The sequence below is a fragment of the Cuculus canorus genome, chromosome 20, assembly GCF_017976375.1.
Source record: "Cuculus canorus isolate bCucCan1 chromosome 20, bCucCan1.pri, whole genome shotgun sequence".
NCBI classification, from domain to species: Eukaryota; Metazoa; Chordata; class Aves; order Cuculiformes; family Cuculidae; genus Cuculus; species Cuculus canorus.
The window spans coordinates 703,808-729,975 of NC_071420.1; the positions used below are offsets into that span (position 1 = coordinate 703,808).

Sequence of the window (26,168 nt, forward strand, 5' to 3'; positions counted from 1 at the left end):
CACTCTGTAATAAGCTTTCACAAGGGAAAGGACTTTTGTTGTCTGCCTGTCTTGAAAATACTTTTCAAGATCCAGGTTACAGAACTTTCCCCTAGGCTGCTGAAGCACCAAAATCTACTTGTTTCACATTCCTGTATTCTGACATGGCGAGTCTAGTTATACCCATTTTAACTTGCTTTTTCTTCTCTGATTTTTTTTTTTAGCTTTGTTGTTGTGTGTTTCTTAATCAGCTTTGTTGAAATATTTTTGACTCAGTCAGTCATTAGACTGGACTAGGAAAGCCATCTGAAATTACCATGTATCCCAAAGAAGGGACCATGCTACTTTTAGAAATTGTTTTGGGTGCTGTTTTCTCTTTGTATCCCTTAGTAATATTATCTGGGGATGGCAAAATGAGCCTAGGTGTTTGCCTCACACATTTCCTCTCTTCTAGCTACTTGCAAGACTCTCAGCAGTGTTCTTGCTGTGCTTCATTTCCATTGCTATGGCGTTCGGCTGGAAGGCTTCCACAACTGAAAGGTTGTTCGTTCTGGTTTATTAATCCTAGTATGGATCAGCAGTGAATTTAGATCACAGTTTCTGTCCAGATTCTGCTTATGGTACTGTTCCCCACTCAGCTTGCGCAAGACACCCCAGCAAGGTTATTCGCTTCCATGACCACCAAGGCTGTCAGTTTCTGTGAGTTGTGGTTGTTTGGATGGTACAGACAGACCTCTGGAAGTTAGATCAGCATAGAAAAGTACTAGAAAAGCCCATGGTGCTTTTTCAGACCCATGAATTGTACCCACCCTCTCCTCAGTTGTCACTCTACAGAGCACTTCTGACAAATGACAGGTGAGGGAACAGTTAAGGTGGATCACACTAAGACCAAGGCAGCTGATTTGTGCAATAAGTGCTACATCTTGGTGTTCTGGCTGTCATTAAAAATCATGCTGTTGATAGTCTATACTGTTAATAATTCACAAGCTCCTGTTTGTTTTGAGTAGCCGTCTTGGGACAGAGAGAGTTCAGCACGAGTCTGTGGAGGCAAAAGGAAAGGTGAAAGGGAAAAGCAGTATGGAAGAAAGACACAGAGGGCAAAGGAGGTTGAAGAGAAAAGGGCTTGCAGTGAAGCGAATGGTGAGCAGCAGAGAAGTTAGAGAACAAAGTGCTGTCAGAATCCCAGAATAGATTAACTGCCATTATTGCCAGAGTGCGCACTGGACAACTCAGCATTGAGTGACTAATAATTCCAGGGGCCTGGGGAAGCAGTGAAAGCTGGAGTCTTCCCCTTGAGAGGCTGTATAGACCTTACAGATAGCTCTGGGAACTGCGTCTGCCAACGGCAATCCTGACGGAAGGGCTCCTTGTAAGTACAGACCTACACTTTGAGAATTGCAATCTGTCCTACGTGACTTTCTGTTTGGCTTTTCTTACACCAACTGTCACTGCTAGGTCCCGTCTCTGTCCTCTGCAGAAAGCAGGAGCCAGGGCTGTAATGAGCCCTCACGTGGGGCTGTGAGAGGAAGGTGTCTTGTGCTAAGCATGTGCAGGCCTTAGCAGTAATCTTCCTTAAAAGGAAAATACATAAAGAACGGTGGATTATTGATTTGTGGGAGAATGTAACAAAGGCCTGACTGACAAAAAGATATTTTCAAAAGCACAGAGAGTTGTGTGCTCGGTGCTTACTGAATTACTATGGGAACTGAGTGAAAACATTCCTTTTTCACTTTGAAAAGCTTTAGGCCAAAGTAGTGGGTTAACGGACTTTCCAAGCGGTGATCAAAGAGCATCAGGCTCAGCAGAAGGTGAAGGTGGTCCAAGTGACAGCCTCACAAATTGAAGAGTTAAAAAATCTTGACATACAAATAAAGCAACACCCCATCCCTGCAAGAAACTGTTAAGAGTGTATGAGCCCTTGTGTACTAGGCTTCCGAATTTCTTATACTGTAAATACTCTTTTAATACTCTAAGCCATCTTTGCCCTCTCGACCTCCCCCTCCCACCCTTGCTATAGTGTATTCCTCACCATGAAATGCTGATAGGGCTGGCACAGTTTCAGCCTTTGCTTCATTTCACATTCGTGCTGTTATTTGGCTGGTGACTACCAGTAACATTGGCACAGTTCAGCTGCTTAGTTTGGGACTTCTGGCCCTGAAGGTCTGCAGTCTAAATAGGCAGAACAAACAATGGTTGGGAAGGAAAGCAGGGAGGTGAGGCTGCTTTCTGAGGTTCATCGTGGAGCAACCAGTAGCATAATATTCTGGTTTTCCCACAGGCACCTCACACACTAGACAAGACTGCTTCCCGAGTTGTAGCTCTGAGCTGCCTTTTCTCTGTCCCCTTTTCTCCCATTGCTCTGTAGCTTATTCACCAATGCTTATCATGAAAATCAGAACGAGTTTTCTGTAGGTGGTCATAAATTGATGCATGTCTGGTACTTTACGAGTTAATCTGCAAAGGTCTGCTGGAAAAGTATTCTATAGAAAAGTTGCACGGATGGAATATCAGCGATAGACTACACTGATTCTTTCTCTGCATTCTTTTAGTCTCTTTGGGATTTTACAGTTTTTGGGCCACTTCATCAGGTATAATAAATAGAGCAGATGGCTTGGTGTGTGTGGTGAGCTCTGCGCTTTCATGATGAGTAGCTGCACTGGAGTAAGAGAGACAGAGGTTTGGACTTACTTATTTTAGGTTCTAAACTATTTCTCCTTCATAAGCCAGCCATGGGTTTGTACCTTTCTAAGGGAGAGACTTTCAGAAACATCTATGCTAACTTTACCCAGTGAAGTTACAAGAGCTGTTATTTCAAATGTTTGCAGGTCGTGCTGAGGGTTTTGAACTTGAACTGCCCCTAAACAGTGATAATAGAACGGGGTCCCTACATCATAGAGAATGCAAGAAAGCCTCGCTGGAGTTCACTGTATCCCCACCCTAATACACATCAGCATAATCTCAAATATCCCTGACCTCTACCACACAGCTACTTCACTTCTTTAACAAATCCCTTTTAAAACATACTCATTTTATTTGTTCCTCTTCAGCCTGCGTTTTCTCTGAACTCAGCTGCCAATAACTTCAGTCTGTTTGAAGGTGCCAGGCTCCTTGCAGGAGGAGTGGGATGCCTGGCTGGTGCAGGCGCTCAGTCTGTAGTGTTTCTGTGTGATTTTAAATGACATTCTTTTTCACTGTGCACTCAAAAGTGTTGTTGAGATGTTTTGTTTTCCTTTGGCTTCAATTTCTTCACTCTGGTCTGCAATTATATCTGATTATTTGCAATGATGCACAGCATGAAGTGTCTCATTATAATCAGGGTTAAAAACATGGTTCTAATTGGTTCATTAAAATCAGAGAGGATACAAGACCTCGTGGTCAAAGCATGGGATGTAAAACGAGAAGAGCTAGCTTTGCTTTCCACCTTTGCTACCTGCTTCCTTAGTGAATTTGGGTAAGTCATTAGGCCCAGACTTAAACCAAACTTAAAGAGAACCAACTCACTTGAGGGATGGTAACACAGTGCTCTGAGACAGAGATGCTGAATCTTATGAGAACAGCAACTTCTTATAATTGAATATTGAATTATTTTGTGAAATAGTTTCTTTTCTAGATTTAGAAGCTTCCTACATCCAAGAAAAATGTACCATGAGAGAATAATATAAACTAAGGCAGAGGTGTTAAACAATATAAGATCATGCCTGATGATGTACTGGAATTCATGCAGAGCGAGGACAGGGACAGTGCCCTTCAGCCGTCCTTGCGTGCCTTTTGACTGCATGCAGACACTCCTCGACACAAATTCCTGCCGCTGCTTGGTAGGGTTTGAGCAGAGGTCTGGTCCTTGCCTGCTCCCTGTTGAATGCGCATGAAGACATTCAAAGCTTCAGCATCGGTCTCTTCTCTCCTTCCATCTCCTCCCACCACAAAGCAGCCAGGCAGGCAGCCCAGAAGCCATTTGAGAGATGACGCCTCTTGGCCTGCTTGCCTTCGCCAGCACCGCTGCAGGCGCCAGGCAGCCGTGGCTTAGCTCTCGTTTGGCTGCGAGACCTCTACTTCAGTCCTCTCCGTGTTTTGTTCATTTTGCAAACTTGCTTTCCTTCCTCACTCAGGGTTCCTGCACTGACTTTCATATCCATTGTGCCAAGGTCTGTCTGGCAGGGTTGATCAGACAGCTCTCAGCACTATGGTGCTGTCGGGTGAGACAGACCCACCTTGTGAGAACATCCATTTCACTTTGACCTGGAGGAGGAGGAAGATCCATCCAGCTGATGTTCTAGTCTGCAAAAAATCCTGTCTGCCAGATTTAAAATTACTTTTCTTGGACTGCTTATTCTTCTGTCCTTTTTGTTCCAGCCAGAGCCTGCTAGGTAGGAGAAGCTGGGGCAGAGGCCCCAGACGGGCAGGCACGGCGAGGCGATGAGGGAGCAGAGTGTGCCTTTGCAGCCCTCACTTCAGCTTTTGTGCTGGTGGTTGTCTCAGGCAGAGTCTGTTTTGTCCTGGCGCCTCAGCAGTGTGCACTGTCCTGAAGGAGAAGCAACTAGGAGCATTTGAGATGTACATGCTAAAAGAGCTGAGTGTCCCCGTGGGTAACAATTGCACCTTTCAAAGCAAAACCCTTGCTTCTGCCCAGTGGCAGAAGGAGATGTGCACTCTCTTCTGCCTAATGTGCTCATGCGTTAGGTGAAAAAGACTGAGATTGGGAAACTGCTGTGAGACCAGAGGAATGTCAAAGCAGTTGCATCACAAGTCAGAATAAGGGCTATGTCCTGGCCAGCCCTGACTCTAACAGATAACAAAATATCAGCGAATAGTCTGAATTCCTCGAGTCGCATACACTTGTGTGTAAATACAAAATAGCCTTCCTTTTTTTTAGTGTCCAATCCAAGGCAGAAGTCTACAATGATTTATGCTAAGCTAGAATGCAGTCAGTAATGAACTGCTGAACATGTTTACAATAGGAACAATATTTTTTGCTCTTTATGAAATCTGTGTTTCAGCACTGGACTAGCAGAATTATGCAAACAGAGGGAAAATCAATTGCATTAAGGGTGTTATTGTAAATGTCAATAAGTTGAGTGTAAATTCAATGTTATGGAAGAGCAAGGTGAGTTTAGCCGGAAAAATGAAAAGGATAGACTACCTCCGTTCTGTAAAGCAGATCATTAAAATAATAAGAACAGAAAAAGCATGTTGGGGAATTAGAGGGTTGTGTCTGACAGCTTCTGCCTGGCAACAGACATGGCCACATTCCTGCTGCAGTCCAGTTAGGAAAGAACAGGTTGCTTACAGATAAAGAGTGTTTGCTTACAGATCAAGATAGGCCTGAGCTGCTGTGGAACTGAGCTTGAAAATAGTTGAGTGGCTTGTACCCAGGCCTGTTTCTACAGGGAACATACACAGGGGGCTTTGGGAAAGGGGACGAACTGGAGAGAAATGGAGGTTCTGTGAAGCTGGAGGCTGGATGAGATAATTTCTGAAGATCTAGCCCAAATTTTTGATGGATTGTAAAAATGTTGGAAAAAGGCATGAGAGTGAGGGGAGAAAATAAGAACTCACTTCTTTGCCATGAAGCCTTTTACATTGCACTGAGAACGGGTGCCTGTGTTTGCCCAATGTGTACAGAGTAAGAGTGGTGTAAAGGTGTCTTAAAGTAAATATTAGAATATGAACTTGAATAAATAGTAGTGTAAAGGCAGATATTACGGCAAATTACAGCTCTTACAAAAGAGCTAAGGCCCTAACACCAAATTTCTTTATTAGGAAGCATGAATACCTCTCATCACTTTTAGGAAAACTCCCACAAACACATCTGAAGTTCAGAGGGCAGAATTTCTCCAGGCAGGCATACTCAGAATAAAATACAGGTAGAGTGAGTAAAGGTAATTGCTGACATTTGAATAAAAGTGAGTATTGTCAGTTATATCACTGACTTGGAACTCACATTACTGACAGTCATTTGTAATCTTGAATAAAAGCCTAACAGGAGAAGAGGAAGGAAAAAACGGATTGGGGGAACAGGAATTGGGCAAGGTTAGAAAAATAAGGTTTTGTATAAAATCTGGCAATGATTTGGGAGAGTTAATTACCAAGCATGATCCTGGTATCTTATTGTAACCTTTTTGCCAGAGGTTGTTACTCATTTTCACAGCAGCAGGAACATCCAGCAGTGCAGTCTCTCCATATCTTTGCTTTCTGAAGAGAAAGCCATAAGGGAAACTATATTGAAGAACTGGAGTAACATTTAGAAGCTGAAATAAAAAGGAGGAAGGAGATACAAGTAGCAAAGGTGTTAAGCAAGTGATCAAAAGCTCTTTAATAACCAGAGGTAGAAACAGTGTTTAGAGAAGATTTGTAGTTCTTTTCATAGGAATGGGATAACAGAGCTTCCTTCTCACTGTACGTTTTATTCTTTCTTGCGAACATCGCATTCTGCAGGCTGCCAGGAGCTCTTGGCCTAGAAAAAAGTCAGTATGTGGTATCACCACTTCTACAGACGCGTAGTAATGTTGTTTTAAGAAAAGCTAGCTGTGTTGAGCCTTTCCCCGGTGTCAGCTTCTTTAGTTCTGGCTCCCCCACCAGATCTCTGTTTGTTCCATGCAAATTTCTGTACTGTGCCAGCTGAGCGGCACCATTTCACAGCCTACCTGGATCTGTGCAAACTCGAGTGTGAGTCTGCAGACAGTTTTCTATGATGGGAAGTAAAACAGTCTGGGAGGCAGATGTAGTTAAAACACTGCAGACTTGTACTCCAAGTAGAGCTGTGATCGTGCTCCAGTACCTTATGTGAGCACAGCTCGTTCCTGTAAATTAAAGGAATAATCTATAGCAATACAAACACAGCCATCCTGTTTAACTGCCTGTGTGCTGAAGGCTTTGTTTCATAACATCTATGTCTAAACAGAGCTGGACACAGAGACACCAGAACTGTGACTGTTGTCATCGACCTCCCACATTGCTTTTTTCTCCACGGAAGCGTCATGTCTTGCTCATGATCAGCCTGGTGGGGTCACACCAGAGAATCTGACAGCTCTTAAGTGGAGGAACTGCTCTCTGCATTAATGTAATTGCAGGTTATTTGTCAGATTCCTTCCATGTCTTGCTTCCTGAAGGCCTGGCACAGAAATCTGGGTTTGTCATTTGAGTACTAAAGAGTGGCTGGGTGTAATTAAGTGCTTCCTTATTCCAGCAGCCTCTGTAGCACAAAAAGTAAAAGCTCAGCGTTGCCATTAGAACTGAAAATGCATGAATTGGTACATAATAACTGCCTTGTCCAAGCAGCGTATGTGCAAGCAGTGCACACACAGGCATGACTTCAGGTGTAACGAAGGTCTGTTTTGTACCATTTAGAAGCGTTTTTTTGAAAGAGAGTGATCAGATTTCTAGTTATACTCTTATTATATCTCTCTTGAAGTATCAAATTGTACAGAAAATATAGAATAAATAAGCCTTGACAGTAGCAATAGGTTCTCCACTAAAGCAAAGCAGAATTTTGGAAGACCACAATTTACCTTTTTGTGAGATGTCATTTTGATGACCCTAAATGGGGAATGAGGTGGATGTGCTCAGATCTACAGATGGATAGATTGGCTACAGAACAAATGGAATAGTGGCTGAACATTTTGTCTTACAGCAGCTGTACACTGCTTTGTCAGCTCTGTGAGTGGTCTGGGCACTGGGGTTTTGAATGGGAAAAGGCTGAGAGATGAGAAATGGGAAAAGGAAAGAGAGAGTATTCTTGCAAAACCTGAAATTTAAGCCACTATCCAGACATGAAGAGGAAGTCCATATCCTAATTCAGTAACACACTGCGTGTTTAAAATACGAGTTGTAGAATTTGGGATATGAATACTGCTTTTCAGTCAGATGTCCTGTGCCGTGATGGCAGTCATATTTTGTACTCTCAAAACCAAAAATTATTACGTTAAAGATTTATAGCTCACAATGGCTTTCACAGTGACTCTGAGACAGTGACTCTGTTGTGAAGTCAGCAAACATAAATAATGTTCCTGCAAAAACAAACAGCTGTAAGTGTCAGCGCTGCAGTTTGTTCACCAAAGTGATGCAGATGAAGAGGACAGACTTTCCTCTGTTGTCTTAGCTAATGCCCAGGTTTCTGAAGACCAGGTTGGCTCCTGACCCTCCTGCTGAATGAGGGCAGGGGAGGTGTGACAGTGGCTGTGCCAAGAGGTGGCCTGTCCTGGCAGCCTCTGTCATCTCCCCAGGTCTTCCCTTCTCAGCTGACACCTCTGACCGCTGCATGGGCTCCTGTTCAGTCAGGCAAAGCCAGTGCTATGTTATAGGCCCAGTGTCACTCAAGAAATGGCAAAGCATCAGCCGCAGGTGTCCAGAGGAGCAGCCCTGCAAGAGGAGGGGGGCTTCATCATTTGCTGCTGCTTCCCTGGCAGCAGAAGCCAGGGAAGCTTTGGATGAGCAGTTTTGCCTGCAGCTGGTGAGGCAGAATCGATGCAGAACGTAATGCTGTGGCATCACGTGGCAGTGCCTTGTCAGGTACTGACACAAAGTCATGCGGTATAAGCATCCTGTGCCACCAAACAGGGTTTACAGTGCAATTAGAAGGCTGACAGCAGTGTTCATAGGAAGGCACAAGGCAGCGTTGTCAAGTGCTATGGCAATATGAGTGCTGCTCTCGGCAATACAGAGCCTTCCATTGCTATAGTAATAAATAACAAATGGGTAAACTCACTTTTTGTTGTTACAGCGTCCAAATTAGAAGCTACTAATTAGTATTTATCCTCATTTATGCTGCTCAGCTCCAAGTCTACATTCTTCTAGAGACTATTCAGCTGTTCTCCAAGGAGCGGGTGAAGTGCTGTCTAGCAGGAAAGGCTGTGATCAGGAGACCAACACTCTGCTCCTGGCTCTATTACTGACTTGCTGCATGACCTCTGAGTCATTCATATCAGCTTTCTGTGCTTCTGTTTGCCTTCTTGGCTTTTGGCTGTTTCATCTTTTAAGGTTGCAAGGAAGGGATTTCTTTTTAATCTGTATTCGTATAAAGGGGCCAAGTTTTCAGCATGATTCCTTACAAGCTACTGCAATGCAAACAACACTCTGTATAGTAAAGGGCTGGGTTACACAATTCGGTGTAAGGGCGATAAAGCCACCACGTGGAGCCTGGGGAGACTTAGTCATGCTGAATTTATGTCTGTGCAGCTTCTAATCTTTAAACTGCAATTATAATCTCTTCCGGCTAGTGTGATAAAGCCTTCTATCTCACAAGATAGCTCAGTCAATGCTCTTTGGGTCATGACTGCGTCAAGAAGGGGTATATATATAGTTTTTTTATAACTTATATCAATGTGTCAGTGAAAGTTCTGATAAAAATACAACTGCGCAGCTGTAAAAGTGCACGGGACTGCATCATAGTTTAGCTTTTCAGAACAGAAATAGACTTCTATAGCAGTGTAGTTATGTATATGGAAAGAAGATAATTGACCACTTCAATTCTGCCAGTCTTAACACAGAAAAATAAGAATTTTAAGCACAATTCCATTACAGAATTAAGCTGAGGGAAGCTTGCGTGCTTCACAGGCATCACCTTGCCTTTTCCTTTCCTTTCTTACTGAGCTAGGAAGTATTTTTCCCTCTTCCCTCCTCTCTCCTTTCTTTTAGAGCTGGCTTTTCTTGTCATACTACATACTCTGGAGAGAGCTTGGCATTTTTCCCTGCCCTTTGCAGCCCTGGAATGCTCTCTTCCTGTTTCACAATCCACGTTGTGAATGCAAGTAAGGCAGAGGTGGTGTCTTTTGTTACACTGCTGATTTTAAATCACACGACAATGTTTAGGGAATCTGTGAGCCTGCAGCGCTGCGAGATTACAACTATAAGGAAAAAAAAAGTTACAAAAATGCAAACCGGGTTAATGAGTGCCCTGCAAAATGAGTTAATGAGTGTCCTGGTCTTTAAAGGATCAGGTTCAAGTTCAGGGCAACAATAGCTACCAGTGGCCGGCAGTTTGATTCTGCAACATTTTCATTGCTCATATGGCCAGATAGTTTAAAAGAAAAATAAAAAGGGAAGGACTGGCCCTGTGTTTGGATACCAGCTGAAAGTTCACCAGAGAAGTGCAAATATAAACATGGTGCTCACAAGAGAGTCACAGCTTTGGGGTCCTTCACAGCACCAGGTATGCTGTTGCTTTGAGGATGAAAAATAATTAGATATCCACTGTTCTCAGAAACAAGAAACACCCCTCAACACATCCAACAGATCCTGCTCACTATCCTTTTCCTTTGTGGCTTTGTTTATACAGAAGAAAAGATTGTAGAAGGCAATACCATTGGCTCTGTGTTGTTTCCAAGAGTTGACATAAGACTTTACGATGAGGTAGCAGGCAGGCAGTTAATTATTACGTTAGACTGAGGTCTTGACAGCAGTGCCAGTCAGGTCACGATTTGCCATTGAGAAAGGCATTGCGCAGTGCCAAGTACAGCAATGCTTCAAAGGCAGTAGCGAAAATAGAACCCCTGGCTGCTTAGCAAGTACTTGTAAATTTAGCAAATTATCTATCTATCTATCTATCTATCTATCTATCTACCTATCTATCTGTCTATCACCCAGGTAAAAAATGAGCCTCAAGTCTAATTCATTTCAGTGGGGTTAAAACTTTCCTTCCTCTTTTACTCCTTTTGGATTTTCAAATAGTAGAACTGTTGTCTGAAATGTTGGATCTGTTACCTGGCATGCAATAAGCCAATAACTACTTCACTGAGAGACATTGTTTTATTCAGGTTTGTGCAAATCCTGGGTGCTTGGAGGTTTTCCTTAAATCAAGCTCACACCAGGGGGTTTGTTGCTTTCATTTGTACACTAAGTTGCACAAAGCCATGCATTATTCATCAAGCATCTAATCACATATTTACATGTAATTATAATAAATGCCAGGCCATTACACATATCTTCTGTGCAGGCTCCAAGGGGCATCTAGGGGTGCTGAGTGGTTGTCACCCCAAAAATTACCTGCCAAGTTCACCATCAGTCAAATCCTCTTAATCTCCTTCCAATCTCCTCCCAATTATTGGCAGTCTCTCTAAACCACTGGCTTGAAACTTCTTAATTTAATTAAGTTCCCGGCTCCCCATTTGAAAGTCACGCTAATAAATTGCACTTTTATTTAACTACACAGCTGAACAAACTTTAATCCCATACCACAAAAATTACATAAGATAATCGTTGACTGAGACCCATCTTGTGTAAATCTCCTCCCTGTCTGATGATTCTAAGATATTTCTTAAGATCCTAAAAATATCTTGGGCTTTTACCAACAGTATTGTTACTTTTCTGTCTTAGGTAGGATTCGTTCTCAATTTTCAGCTCCATTTAACAGCAGCTCTGAGGACTCCGTGCTATTCAGCTTTATTTGGAAGCCCAGCAAACTGGCAGGTATTGTATCCGCTGTGCCGTGCACCATCCACACAAACCACTTGATCTCTATTTCAAACCAGCTTTTTAAAATTTTTTTTTTCAGAGAAGCTTGCGTGGGCTTAAGAAGCAGTTGAAATTAAATAGGGCAGCATAAGCTAATAGCATGACTCATGGGAAGGAAACAAAGCAGCAGTGGGTAAAAAAATGTATGGTAACAAAGAGTCTTTACATTGATAAATTCATACAAGCTAACACGAGGCTTACAAAAACGGTGTTTAAGGAGCAGAAAACTAAATTCTACTCTCAAGATTCTCCCGGTTCTTAAAGATTTATCTTTCCTTCAGACCCTTCCCTTTCACTCTGCAGTCCCTCCTGTGCCTTGGCTTACTTAGGAGGAGAGAGGAGGGAGAAACGGTGGTCTTTGATGTTGGGCTGGTCCAGTGGCATTTCTGCAGCCCACGCAACAATCTGTGTTTGAAGTAAGTTAAAATAAGAGTACAAGCACCAGCTGCGAATTTATACAGATCTATGCTAAACCATTGCCTCACACCCGTAGAAGTAAATCATGTGTTCTCCATGCGAGCCATTGAGTCATTACTGAATTGAGCAGAAGTGTGAGATGAACGTTATTGAGTCAGCAAAGCTTGGAACTTAGATGCTTCAATGAAAGACATACTTTATTGATGTGCTGATGTTACTGAATCCAAATCCTGGCTCTGAGACTGTGTGATTATAATCTAAAATCAGCTTGTCAAACACAGAAATAATTCCACTGAGGTCAATGGAAATTACACAGGGCTTTATATTGTGTCAGGGGGAAAAAGTATCATGCCCAGTCTTTCATTGTGTCTCTGAGCAAGCTGAGACTGGCTTTAATTTCACAATTCAGCTGAATGATGGGCATTCATCTGTGACTTTTTGGGTAGGTTTGTTCGCGTGTGAGTAGCCTTTGACATAGCTGATGACGAGGCACTAGAAAGCTTTATGAAGACAAGCACTCGAGCAAATATAACATGATTTCACCGAGAATCCTGCATGTGAAGTAAGGATAAGGCATTGCCCAGAAGGAGCACTGCTTACGATGGAAACTGTGCAGGTTACACGCTGTAGGAGGCACACTAGACAGAGACTGTCAGCACGTTGAAATGAGAATGTGTGTTGTCTAACCAGACACAGATGGGAAGAGCTGCCTGTTCCCAGGTGGGCCAGGCCACAGGAGGATGCGCCTCTCTCTTGCAGCCGAGAGAGAGAGAGAGAGAGAGAGAGAGAGAGAGAGAGAGAAGGTGCACAGAGGTAATAGGTTTTGCTTAAGGGGCAGTACCCCAAAAGACAGACTTGAGCGGGGTGTTCTCAGATGGATACACACACAACCCTTGAGAATAGGAACATGCCTTGGTTGAGCCAGTGGGTGAATTTACTAAACGTGTAGGAATAGCCAGTTCCTGGGAAGGGCTGGAAGGATGCTGGGTGCCCTTGCAAGAGTAATGGTCAGAAAAATTCTTTTATGTGACATCTCCCGTATCTTACAATCTGTACTCGGGTAGTAAGACCTAGTGCATTGCTGCAGAATTCAGAGAATTCAGCTCTAAATGTGAATGGAGCATGAGATGTCCTTAGGGATACTGGCAAGCAACAAGTGAGCTGTGAACAGCAAAGGCAAAAGGCTGCTGGAAAAAACCCAAAACGGACAAGAAGGAACAGGTAGCATTTAGTGTTTCCAAATGAAACAGAGTCAGAGCCCCAGATAGAAATTCACAGACTAGAAACCCAAGGCTGCTCTCCCTGGGGAGCAGTTTGTGTAAGCAGGTAAAAGATCCCAAGCCACAGGGGCAGTAACAACAAAGATAACGATCAGTCTTGGCAATGACACGCACAGGTCCATATGCTACAGCCACCCAAAGCTTTGGCTAGATGCAGCTGTCCCACATCACAGTGGGACATTGCATTGTGAGCTACAGATGAAGATTAAAAACATAAAAAACAATTAGTCACAGCACAGGTAAATGAAGGAGGTAAAAGCTTGTGTTATTTGTAATGGCATCCTTTACAGGGAGTTAATGGGGAGTTAATCGGCACCTTCCCAGTAACAGAGCTATGATATTGGCAATATTCTTGGTTTGTTATGAAAGAGAAAAACCAGGCTGAAGCGTTTCAGTGTCGTTAGGAAATAAAGTACAATCACTTCACCTGGAAGACTGAATCTAATGAGAACACCTTAGAATGAAAGGCCTGCAGCTCTTACCACAATTCTGTCTCTCCTAGTTCCATTCCAGGAGTGCTCCAGACCTTGAGCCTGCTTTCTGGGGCTGAAACTCCTGCCTTTGCTATGAGATCACATGGAAAAGAAGCCAGAAAATATCAATCACTACTAAACCCACAAGGTCTATCCCGTCTTCCGCTCCTTTGAAATCTCTCCTCTTTTTTACCCCCATTGTATGACAAATGAGGGAGGAAACAGAGTTTTGGGGAGAGGAAGTGATAACCTTGAATTCTTCTTCAGAGCAATGTGATAATCCAGGCTGAGCTGATTAATCATCCAGAACAATTAAAATATTGCTTAAATAACTTAACCTCTCCAAATGACTGTAATATCTGGGAAAGGCATTGCTTGCTAGAGGAATTAGAAATGAGAGAGACAGAATGATCTCATGCCTCTGAAGTTTTCAGAACATGAGTGCATACACTGGGAGAGATTGCAATCAAACAAACTTCAACAAGGATTTGACAGTGCTTCTTTATAGCTCCAAGGCAAAATGGCAGACACCAACTTAATATGCCTTTATCTATCTCCAGCCTATGGCATAAGCCTCAGTTTCAGAAAATATTCTGTTCCTGTATGTTCTTCTAGGATATCTGAGCTCTTATGACATCTTGATAATGGACTATTGCTTTGTATCAGATCAAGTATCAGGGATTTACTTCCTGGTGTTTTGCATCCAAATGAGATTTCTACTGGAATTGAGCTATTTGCATTTAGCAATTGATTGTGTGAAACAGTGTGCTACAATTTTAATTATACTTTGCTGATTAGACTTTCTGGGATTGAAGTTCCAGTGTGAATATTTTGTATAAAATCTCTAATTTTGCTAAATCCATCACTCTGTAATTACTATTAATCTACTGAGATTATTTGTTTGCTCTGCTCATATTTAACAGACCCTGTTGCAGCCAGGATGGAATTGGGAAGCAGAGAATACCAAAGCAAATCTGTGGCTTAATCTTTCAGGAAAAGTGTCTTCACATTTTGAAATCTACCATGTCAGGTGAGACCGTAAAATACAAGGTATGGAAAGAATGCAAACCCACCACTCCTATGAAACGTAAAGGAAGACAGACTATTTCCCTTCCCTCTGGTTAGTGCAAACTTCAGAGATTTTTAGTGGCCTCTAATGCCCTCTAATGGGCAAATCTGTTGGAGCAAGGTCCTCTTGGAGACGGTGCAAAAGAGGGAGAAACAGTCGAGTATCCGACTGGAAAAGAGCTGTGGCTCTGCCAGCAGGGCTGTGCAGCTTTCACTGGGAGCCTGCCAGCTCTCCGAGTAAAACTCCTGTTCAAGGGGACTGTAGCTTAGCAGTATTAAGTCACATTTTACCAAAAACTTGGCAGATTCTTTCTTTCCTCACGTCTTTCCTCATTTATTTCAGTTTGTTTGTTTAACTTCACTTAAGAACAGTAGGAAAATACTTTTGACACTGATCCCAGATTGGCACAGTTCCTCCAGAATGATACCCATCAGGAATTGAAACCAAAACTGTGCCTTACAGCAGAATGGCTCTGTCAGTGACAGTAGGCTTCTGGTCCAAAGCTGGTAAATAGAAATTATTAAGTATCGCTTAGCATATTTGAGACACTGCTGGAGCGTTTGACAAGCACTGGTGAAAATGAGAAAGTGGGATGGGAGGCAGAGAAGAAACGGAAGTATGAAACAGAGACTTCAGTGAGGAGGAGAAAAAGAGGTAGGTTCATAACTGAGTTGAAAATACAGTGTAGAGAAAGGCAAAAATAAAGATGTAGGAGGGAAAAAAAAAATAAAAATCCATGTTCTCTGGCAAGGAGCCGAAGGAAGTGTCACCTCCAAGAGGCAGTTCAGGCAAAAGAAAAAGAGGCCCAGATCTCCTGAGTAAATTGTAGGTGGTCTCTGGAAAGGAAATGCTTACGGGCTTCTAGCTTTAAAGGGTTTTTTTTTACTGGAAGTTGTGCTGTCGAATGGTGGTAACAACAGAGGATCAACACCTTTACCCTGGAGTAAAGGACAAAATGAGTGAGTTGAGAACCAGTGTAAGAGTTGAGAACACATTTTCCTTGTAAGCCTTGACTTTCTCATCTGTTCCTCATCCTCTTAGGCAAAAAGTAGAAGTGCCAAAAAACCTCCAAGGGACTGATCCTAGTGGTATTTTTTGGGTTGACTAGAAACATTGTTGCCTGGAAATTTCATGAGAGGGTCTGCTTCCACATAGATAAATCTCCAGCCCGTACTTCTAGTGACTTGGCTCTTCAGGTTTTAGTAGTCCTAGACTGTGGCTGAGAGGGAACAAAGGACATAGCAGGGACTTCCCTCTTACATGTGACTTCCACCACTGGTGCCACTTTTGATAGCCACAAAGAGAAATTTTTAGTAACGAAAACCCCTTGGCATTCACACTAAAGCCTGACAAGACTTTCTGGGTGTTATAATTTCTTATTTTAGTTTACCTATAAGCTTTAAGAAATTGTGTTGAGAAGCTCTTGCTTAAGTGTCTTTAAAAAAATCCACCGAAATAGCCAAGAAGCATGAGATTGTCAAGAGCAGCTAAATAAATGGGACCACAACTCAGAAGTTATCTGGAGCAAGGGAACTTGGAATGATTTATCTTCAAATAATATCTATAATATCTAACTAGCAGTTATAAACTGTCATGTATCTGCCTGCTGGAGGACAATGTCATGTGAGTTTCTGTGGATCCAACAGACAGGGTCTAGCGCAAAAATTAAGAGATCCTGTGCCTTTTTTTTTAGGACAGTGGATCACTTCTAGGATAGTGGGTCTCCAGGCACCTTGTGCTGAACCTGGAAAGAAGAGGAAACAATTAAAAGGAAACAGAGAGCACTGGGAAAGAACAGTCTTGACCAAATAGAGGCTGGAAATTTCAAAAAAGTTTGGGGGAAACACTGAGAATTTCCAACATTGATGTTCAACCTCTGAAGTTTTCCCTTGTCTAACATCTGTGAATATAACAGCAAGTGATGTTTGTTTTTAGGGAACAGATTTGCTTTGGGAAAAACGCTCTGAGAAACAGGAAGAAGCACTGATTTGTTTAGTAAATTTTGAAGAGAAGAAATAGTCTGTCTTTTCCTACCTAGGTCCAGAGTTCCCAAGCTGCTTCTGTCCCTGCTAATTTTACCACCTCTGACTCCTTTCTGGCTTTTTGAGACATGTTTTCCATAAGCAGATCAGGAATATGGAGCCCTTTCCTGCCCCTCATATGAATTATTATTGTTTAGATTCTGGCAGAATGCAGAGATCTCCATGAAGATTGTGCCTGTGTTGCCTTCAGTGAATATTATTCCTGCCTGACTGCTACGCGATACTTAGAGGTCAAACACATAAGCATTTCTAAAAGGAGATTTGACAAATTCCTGCAGGAAGGGCCCAGCAGGAGCAGTCCTTCTGTGAGTCTGAAAGGTATTTCAGTGGAGAGAGTGCTCTGCCTGGGCTGCTGTACTGTATACACGCTGTCCATAAGCACAGCAGGAGGCTTGCTGGGAAAACGGGATAATTGCTTTGAGGCACACCTTCTTATCTCCATCAGCAAAACGTGCCAACTCTGTTCAAGCCAAGGAAGGTGAGGATGAGATAAAGATGGCTGACTGTGCCTGCATGTGGAGGAGGGAGGTTCCTGCCATCCCTCTCAGTGGCAGATGCTGCCAGGGATGAGCAGTGATCCCAGACGGCGTTGGCAGGGAGCATTCGTCTGTGGCCCAAGTAAGGCCTCACTACATACCGATTTAGACTGGTTTTAATGCTACTTTTCCTACTTTTCTGCCAGCGGAAGGGGCTGCTGGAGGAGTTACTGAATGTGCAAATGGATGAGACCAAACCCTCAGGGGTTTGTTAATCACAGGTTAATGAACAATTCTAGGTAAGATCTTGGCTCCACTGAATCCATTGGGTGTTTTGCCTTTGTTTCGGCTTTTATACTCTTTGTGACAAAGCCTTTTCTGTCAGTCCAGATAGTTCCTGGGTGCACAGTGGAGTGAACCGGGCTCTGACCTTGGGGAACCCAGTGCTGGCCCTGCTCCCAGATAGCCTGTGTGCCTGCACAGGGAAGAAAACCTGTAGGAGCTGGAAGTCTCACAGAACAGACCTCTAGCCTCATCCTGTTCTCCAGAGTTGGAAGCATTTGCCTACTGAAGGGCATTGTTGGAGAGAATAAGAAAAGCTTATGAAGCGATTGGTGATGCGAACAGCACTTTTGTGACATGGTTATTGGCTGAGCCTTTCTTTGTATGCAGACACACAAATACAATTAGAAAAGGTCCCAGGGACCAACTCCATTCGCCATCCAACTCCATTAAGATTGTGATAATTAGGCAAATACTACATACACATACTACGTAGGTTTGATTTGGATAACCAATACACTAGAAGCCTTTTCTAGAACATAAGGCAGCATTTAGTTTTAAAAACCTTTTTGAAACGCAGTAATGCAGACCATTGTAATGCACTCTAATGCAAAGGAATCAATAGCTTTTACACCACAGCGAGTTTATTGTACATAGCAAATGAATAATACAAAATGCAGTGCACTTAATGGCCCAATATTAGACTGCACAGTTTGTATAAATCAGAATGCCTTTTGTGTTTCCTGAAAGACAGTACCACAAGTTGTACAGACAGAAAACTACTATTTATTCTTCAAACAATTAATTGGGTTTTTTCTTAAATAAAATATTTGCCATCGATTTTCATGTTTTTATAAAGCAGCTGCCTCCTCAAACATTTGCTGTGAACTAAGTTCCTAAGTGTGTTGCTAGAATGAAATGGAATTGTTCATACTGTAAATGTGAATTACAGGAATTTCACTGGGGAAAGTTAACTCAGATATGTTTCATATTGCTGGTGCTGGTAATAATTCATATGTGCTAGAGTAATAGCAAGAGTCTCCAAGTCAAACCAAGACCCTTGTGGGGGAGAAAGACAAAGAAAGTTCATTTTTCTCCAGTTCTTCACTGTGCATTTGTCCATGTTAAATCCTATTTTCCTGAGGTTTCACCTCAAGTGGCATCTTTGTTGTCAGAATTTTAACTTGACTCTAGCATGACAGGACATTATTTTGTACGTCTCTCTGCCCAGGAGGAAAGCAAATTACCATTCCCAAGAAGGAAACTCGAAGTGGATGTTTATTTGTCTTGTTATCTGTGTATCCTATTTCTCTGAGTCACGAGGAGTAAACAACTGGATTGGTGCTCTGTAAGTAGGTTGGGGAAGAATTTGCCTGTGCTACATAATGTATTTTTAGTTACTGCTGGAGTTCTGCAGTGAACTTGAGATGGAACAGAAGCCATTAAATGGAAAGAAACTGATTTAGTAAAGAATGACCTTTTTACATTTAAAAGGTAAAATACAGTTGTACATTCCTGTCTGTGTGATATCCAAATCTTAGATAATCTGGCAGGCACAGTGGCTTTCGGATGGCCAACTGTGGTTTGAATAAAGCGAGCAGCTGCCTTGTCCTGCCGGGAGCAGGGGGAAATCATCGCGTGAAATCCCACGACAATCTCAACCAGTGCATGCTGCGGGTCTGGAGAGGTGACATTCCCTGATAACCTGGGGCCAAAGGATGGGGATTTGGTTACAATTGTTGACCAAGTAACTGATTTCAAGGGAGACTTTTAGAACACTGTCGTTTTGAAAAGCAGTTTACACTTTTTTGGTCCTGTTGGACTCATAAGGGCTTTGCTGATCTTTCCTGCTCCTGGGCCTGCAGGGTGAGCAGTGGTGGCTGCCAACACATGGCCGGGGGGGAAGGGAAAAGCGGTAAGGGGGAAAAGTGGGGAAAGGAAGGAAAGGGGTGAAAGAAGGGCAGAAAAGGGAGAAAGGAGGGGGAAAGCAAGGAAAGAAGGGGAAAATGTGGGAAAGGGATAAAGAAAGGGGGAATGGGAAAAAGAAGGGGAAAGGGCAGAACAAGGGAAGAAGAGGGAAGAACGGAAGAAAGGGGAAAAGGAAGGGATAAGGGGGAAAGAAGGGAATAGGTAAAGGGGGGGAGAAGGGGTAAAGGCGGAAGAGGGGAATGAGGGAAAGAGAGGGGAAGGGAAATGGAGAAGGGAGAAGAGAAGGGGGGGTAGGCTAGGGGGAAGGGGAAAAGGAAAAGGAAGAGGAAAGGGAAAGGGGAAAGAGGGTGAGGAAGGGGGAAAGGGGAGAGAAGGGGAAAGGGGTAAAAGGGGAATGGAGAAGGGAAAGAGAAGGGGAAGGGAAAAGGGAAGGGGAAAGGAAAAGAGGGTAAGGAAGGCAAAAGAGGGGAAAGAAGGGAAAGAGAGGAAAGAAGGGGGAAAAGGGGAAGGGGCAAAGAAGGGCAAAGGGGGAAAAGGGAACGGAGAAGGGAAGTGAGCGGGGTACGCGAAGGGGAAGGGAAGGGAAAAAGGAAGGGGAAAGGGAAAAGAGGGTAAGGAAGGGGAATGGGGAAGGGGAAGAGGATGGAGATGAGGAGAAAGGGAACGGGACGAGGAAAAGGGGAAGGAGATGGGGCACGGGAGCAGGGCCAGCCCCGGGCCGGTGCGGGTGCCGCTGCCCGCGGGGGGGCCGGGCCGGGCCGTGTCTCCCCCGGCGCGCGGGGGGCGGGGCGCGCGCGGGCGCTTCCGGTGTGGTGTCATGGCGGGCCCCGGGCGCTGAGGCCCCGCCGCGCCTGCCGCGCCCACAGCCCCGCGGCGCCGAGCCGAGCCGCCTCGCCGGACCCATGGCGGCGCACAAGCCGGTGGAATGGGTGCAGGCCGTGGTGAATCGCTTCGATGAGCAGGTACCGGCGGCGGGAGGGGAGGCCGCGGCGGGGCGGCAGCGCTGCCCGGGCCCTGCCGGGGAGCCGCCTGCCCTCGCTGAGCCGGAGGGGCAGGCGCTGCCGCTGCCTCCCGGCCCCCCGCACCGGGCACGGGGGCCGGGGGAGCCCCGTTCTGCTTCCCCGGCCTCCCCCCGCGCCGCTCTGCTTTGCGTCGCCTCAAAGCAGGGAGAGCCTCGGGAAGGAGGGTAGGGAGGAGTGCGTGGCTCTGCTCGGGTGATTCTGCCTCGTTCCCCGTCGCAGGACGTGTTGGAGTTCCCCCGCGGCGCTGGGAGCACCTTGCGGGGGGTGAGAGGGTGTCTGGCACGCTGGTAGGCGTTGTCGGGGCCGGCAAGTCGGAGAAGGATTTTCTGAATGGAAGGAAGAGAGATTTGTTGGCCTTAGACTTTGCCTTTCTCTGATTCACATGCAGAAACTGCTTACTGGGATTAGACGGCGTGACTTTCTCAGCGGGGCTAAGCCTGCTGCTTAGACTCTGCGTTTTTACTCCCAGGATGCTTTCCTGACGTGTAAGTAAGTGTGAGCTCCATTTAGGCTGACGGATCAGCTTCTGTCTCGTTTTGCTGTGCTGTGAGTATGGGCTTTGTCTCACACGAGCTCTGGGAGACCCTGTGCGGTGTAACAGCTACTAAACGCATTGAGCTGGTTCTAGAGACTGAGTTTTGTTCACCTGCTGTATAATCATGTGTCCCAGTCAGTGCTGCTTGGCTCTTAACGACCTGCAGAAAGATTATGGCCTTGTTAAATAGAAGTGAGCCGTTCCTTTCTACTGAAGCTGCTGTAAGTGAATTTTATTTAAAAAAGGGAAATATCAAACTTTGTCTCTTGACATTGAAATGCTGCAGATTTTTCCAATACATTTGAGGCGTATTTGCATAAGTTGACTTATTCCCTCCTGCCTTACCTTGAGTCATGGATCATGTTTTTCCATAAGCTTAAGAAGCATGGTACTGATTATGTCCCAGAAATGCAAGAAAACGTTTCTTTGTGTACTGGTGTTAAAGGGCCCTAGGCTTTGCCGTTTGCTCTGTTATGTATGCTGTGGAATTGGGCTTCCCAACATCTGCTAAGAGTTAGGAACTTCAGCTGTTCAAACAGAATTATTTTTCTATACACTTTATAGGACAGTTAGAGATAGGTGTATGTTTTCCTATCCTCTCTGATAGGAAAAAAGCTGTTCTGATTTTTGAGCTGCTAAAATACTTAAGCTGCAGGGATCATATATACCAAATATAGTATTGACTGTTGTGGTCATAGTCACAGGTGTAACAGGTGCCGTTTACAAAATTTATGTAGTTTATACAAAATTTTGATTAGTTAACTGCTTATTTTTGTTTAATAAGTGCAATTGTTTTTAATATTGTAATCATCAAGTGAATGAAGCAGTGAAGCAAGGATGAAGCACCGATCTCTACAGTTTTGTGAGAAATCTTCTCTCTGATTTATGAATTTCAACTCCAGGTTCTCAGTTCTGCTTGTTTGCTTTTAATACATCGTTTCCCCTGCCTGCCTGGGCTGACAGGGGTCTTTGCAGAGGGCAGGTGGCTGTTCTGGACCAGGTGCCCAGATGCAAGGTTACTGTGACTCTTTCACTACTGCTACGTGTATTGGTGGTCAGCAGCAATATTTCTGTACTTCATGTCACTCCTTACACTGATGCCATTATTGGGCAGTCACGTGGTTGTCAAGTTATCTACTTGTTACATTTTGGATGGCTCGTTTGAGCATCGAGATCGTACGTCATAAAAATACACTGAAAATACGTGTATGATTTTAGTGGTGATAACGCATTTTTGAGTTTTCACGTACTCTGCCCTTCTGAGTGCAGGACTTGTTGGTTCAGTTTTGGAGAGCCACTACTTATCCTGTCATCGGTGTGTTTGAATGAGGAAGGGGAGCTCCTGTTTCATGTGGGTTGTTTAGGTTTGGGTTTTTTCTGCAAGGGAAAAGACAGTTTTGAAGGTTTCTCGTTTTCTTTACAAAGGAGGAAAACGGAACCATCTTTGATTACAGTTTTTAGATGTAGACAGGCTTTTCATTCATCTGCTAAGTGCTTGAATTCATTTTTGGAGAGATGAAACGGCAAACCGAGAGAATGCTGATCTGTATTGAAAACAAGAAAAATCAGTGCAAACCAGTCTGCTCTTGTCTGCTCTTGTTTATTGTTGTAAATGCTGCTTTAACTGAAATCTGCTGTTGTGTGTATGGTTCTGTGGGCCTGAAGTGCCTGGCAAGCGCAGTTTTATGAATTAGCCAATGGCCGGCTCGCTGGGTCAATTTTTCACATGTCCTGAGGGTCTTGCCCAGCTGTGCTCACTTCTAAGGCTGCTGCTACTGCAAGACACTGTTCCCAGAGACCCCCGGAGGCTGTGGAAAGGTTTCAGCTGTGCAGAAAGAAGCTGCTGGTGGTACATGTGAGACAAGGGCACATGTTTTGTACAGCACGTATGAAATCTCTCTACTAATTTTGCATTTCATGCTAGTTACTGTGTTTTTGAAAACTTCCAGTGGCCAGGGTGGAATTAGGCTGCAGTAGCACAAAGAGGCTAGGCTGTGTTTTACTAACTTTCTCCATCATTTCAGACATAATCAGGTCTTTGTAAAATGAAATTTTCTCTCTTTTTTTTTTTTTTTTTTTTCCCCCCCCTGTGGAAATGTCCACTTACAGTTTTAGTTGCTGGATTTTTTTATAGTGGTTTTATATGTGTTACAAGCTGAAATGTGTTAAAAGCTGAAATCATGGGAAGGCTGATAGAGTAGTGAAATAGTTCTCAGTGTAGTCAGAGGAGCCTTACTGCCTAAACCATTTAAATCTAGGCTGTTTTAAGACTATCAGATACAATAAAAGGTATTAATCCTGTATAAAACTGTGGTGACTTAAGTGATTATGATATGATTTAAGGAAATAAGCCCTCTATTATGTGGATTATGGTTTAGGCTCCGCATTTGTAGTTTGAGATATGATTGCTTTCAGTTAAGAAAGTTTTTGTAAAAACTGAAAGCCAGTGGGAATATTCTGTTCTAACTTCTGATAAAAGACATTAAATTGAAGCAAATATTCCCTCCCCATGTTGATTTTCTCTGCAGAATTTGGAACCTGTACAGAAGCAGAGACTTGCAGAAGTACTGGCTGCAAGTACGAGCTTTGTTTTTCCCATTGCTGGTTCTCATCTTGGCTTGTTAAGAAATCCCTTGTAGTGATGAGATGCAATTTAAGTATTTTGTGTGAGTTCTGCTGGTTGTGCTGCCCAAGTGGAGTGGTGCCTTTTGCTGTACAGCAGAGCTGCTCCGTGCAGAAGTCAGAACCTCCACAGGAGCGAAGTCCCCGGCTGCGCTCTTGAGCACAAAGTGCACCAGTTCAGCTTTCTCTAACTTTCACCTGAAGCAGCTTTGATCTGATTTTTATAAACTGATATGTGTGATGCGTTTCAAAACGAAGTGCTGCACTCACACAAGTGGTGTCTGAAGAGTAGGTAAAGCAATGGCCCCATGCAGCAGTGGCTACTTGAGTTCCTTACTGAGCTGCTGAAAAGCAGCAAGGTGGTTTGCTGATCCCTTCTTATTCCACACAACAGTTGGTGTTAACACTGTGGGTAAATACACGTTTCTTCACAGTACCGGCTTTTAGTTCACCTCTTGAGAAGACAGTTGTTTAGAGTAACCTATATAAAACATTTCCAGAGTCCCCATGCCCTTCCAGAGGCTTAATTATGACGATCTTTTACCACGTGATGTCTTTCAGAAGGTAGTGCACTGCGTGTTTGTAGTTGGAAGGAGGATGTCTGTTGATTTTCAGAGCAATTTGTTTCTGGCTCTGAGGATTCTGATGCTGAGGGAGGAGCAGTGCTGTGTGTATTTTCTGTGTCTCAGCAGTGAGGCTTTGCATTGCAGTTTACTGAAGAAGTTCCAAGAAAGTATTTGAAAGGGAAAAGACAGGTGAATTTCAATGCTATGAAGGAAAGCAGTACAGATTTTTTTCTCTGTTTAAGTTCTCCTGAACCTGAATCAAAGGCAGGAGCATCAGATGCATTTAGACCTCTCAAGCTGCTTGCTGAAAAGAGTGAGCCCATTACTGACAAGCAGAGAATTTCCTTCCTTGAGGTGGATCCCTGGGATGCACTCCCACCTTTTCCCGCCTCCAAAGGTGGTTTAGAACTTGGCGCCTTTCATGAGATGGAAGTGATGGAGGCAATGAGAGGGCTCTACCATCCATGGAGAAGCTGGATCTTGAAAGTGCAGGGCTGTGGAGCACCCATGTCTGGGCGGCGACTGCTGTCTGTGTTGAGAGGTTTGTTGGGACTATGATTTCAGCAGCTGCTGTTCTACGTCCTGTGGCAGGCTGGGCTCAGCTGTCGGGTTCAGAATTGATCATGTTCTGCAAAGTTGTACCTTGCACAAAAGAGTTGCAATAATGACTTTGAAATTATAAAGCTCTTCCACTGGCTCCATAACCTCTGAAAATAAGAACATCAAATACAGTTTTTACTAAGTGGAGATGATTAAACTTTGTGTTCATTAATTACAGGTGATAAAGAAAAGTCCGTGGCTTAATGTTAGCCTTTCCACCAGGCTGAATGGAATATCGTGCAGAGGTTCAAGCCTATTTGTGATGTGAGCTTCACATCAAAGTCCACCTACATGCAGCTAAAGATTGGACCTTGCTGTGTCAGATCAGAGGGCACCTGGAAGAGGTGCTAATAGCTCTTCTACAGACATGGAAAACACCCATTTTTCTTAATAATTAACATCTGAGATCAAAGGATTTTTTTTTTTTTTCCCACTGGACATCTCTGTATAGAAGTACATCAGTCTCTAAAGTGAGGCCACTTCCAAGGACAGGACAGTCTTGCCTGTTATCAGATACCACTATGCTTTCTACTTTTTAAACGGCTTTGCAATTCTGCAGGAGCACTTACTTTAAAGATTCAAAGCCAGTCTTTATAATTTGACCATAAAGATCTTATTAAGAATGCCCATTAAATATTTTTGTCTTTTTCCTCTAGAATAGCCAAGTACTTCTTGCAGGGTTTTTTAAGATTTTAAATTGGGAATGATACTGTGATGTAAGCCTGGAGATGCTGAAATGCTTTTATCTCCACACAGAGATAGGTAAAACTGATGAGATGTAGGAAAACCTTTGCATTTTCTCTCTCAGCAGTGCCGCAGGCCTGCTGGACAGCACTGGAGGCAGAAGACTGACTGGGCAACTCATCACTGCCAGGCGTTGTTGTAGAATGGTTTGTAACTTGGGCCCCATCAAAGTGTGGGGCAGTAAGTTTTCAGGTGCCAAACTTCTTGTGTATTGAAAAAGTTTTTGAAGCACCGTTTCAGGATTTTCTGAGATGCTGGCAATTGCCCATCTACTGTAATTCTATGTATCTGAGTTGGTCTAGGCACAGTTTTTTCTTAAATGATATTATTTTTTAATAATATTATTTGTGATTAGTGATTTAATTTACATTTTTCATTCAATGGAAGAATTTCACTTTTCTTCGGCAAGCTGAGAGAGGAATTTGCGTCTTTTGGGTACTAAATTTTGATTAAAAAAGAAAATACATCTTTTAATAGCCACTAATTGAGCTGGATTAGTTTTAATACGCCGTCTTCGTAAGGTTATGTGGCTCAGATCTCCATTTCTAAGGTTTGTCTGTTATTGTCTGCCTTCTGGAAATGTAAAGAAAATAATCTTCTGTATGATTTTCTTCTACTAAAAGTTCTTTTTTTCCTCTTTGCACCTGCTGACCCTTGTGCGAATTGTCCCGTACCAGTTGCAGA

General features: G+C 43.6%; 1 protein-coding gene and 1 long non-coding RNA gene across 7 annotated transcripts in view; both read left to right on the top strand.

Annotated features, from left to right (window-relative positions):
- Positions 1-1,133: 1,133 nt before the first annotated feature.
- On the top strand, positions 1,134-18,876 carry LOC128854151 (uncharacterized). Its single transcript, XR_008453078.1, has 4 exons — positions 1,134-1,348; positions 11,290-11,382; positions 14,521-14,627; positions 16,360-18,876. It is a non-coding gene; the product is annotated as an uncharacterized LOC128854151 (long non-coding RNA).
- Positions 18,877-20,202: 1,326 nt separating this feature from the next.
- NF1 (neurofibromin 1) overlaps positions 20,203-26,168 on the top strand; it is a 94,573-nt gene continuing 88,607 nt past the window's right edge. For all 6 annotated transcript variants that reach the window (XR_008453185.1, XR_008453186.1, XM_054085430.1 and 3 more), the window contains exon 1: positions 20,203-20,357. Coding sequence is in view for 4 of the 6 variants with exons in the window: in XM_054085430.1 (XP_053941405.1) it covers positions 20,298-20,357 (60 nt within the window). In the remaining 2 variants the exon portion in view is untranslated. The remainder of the gene's footprint in view (positions 20,358-26,168) is intronic.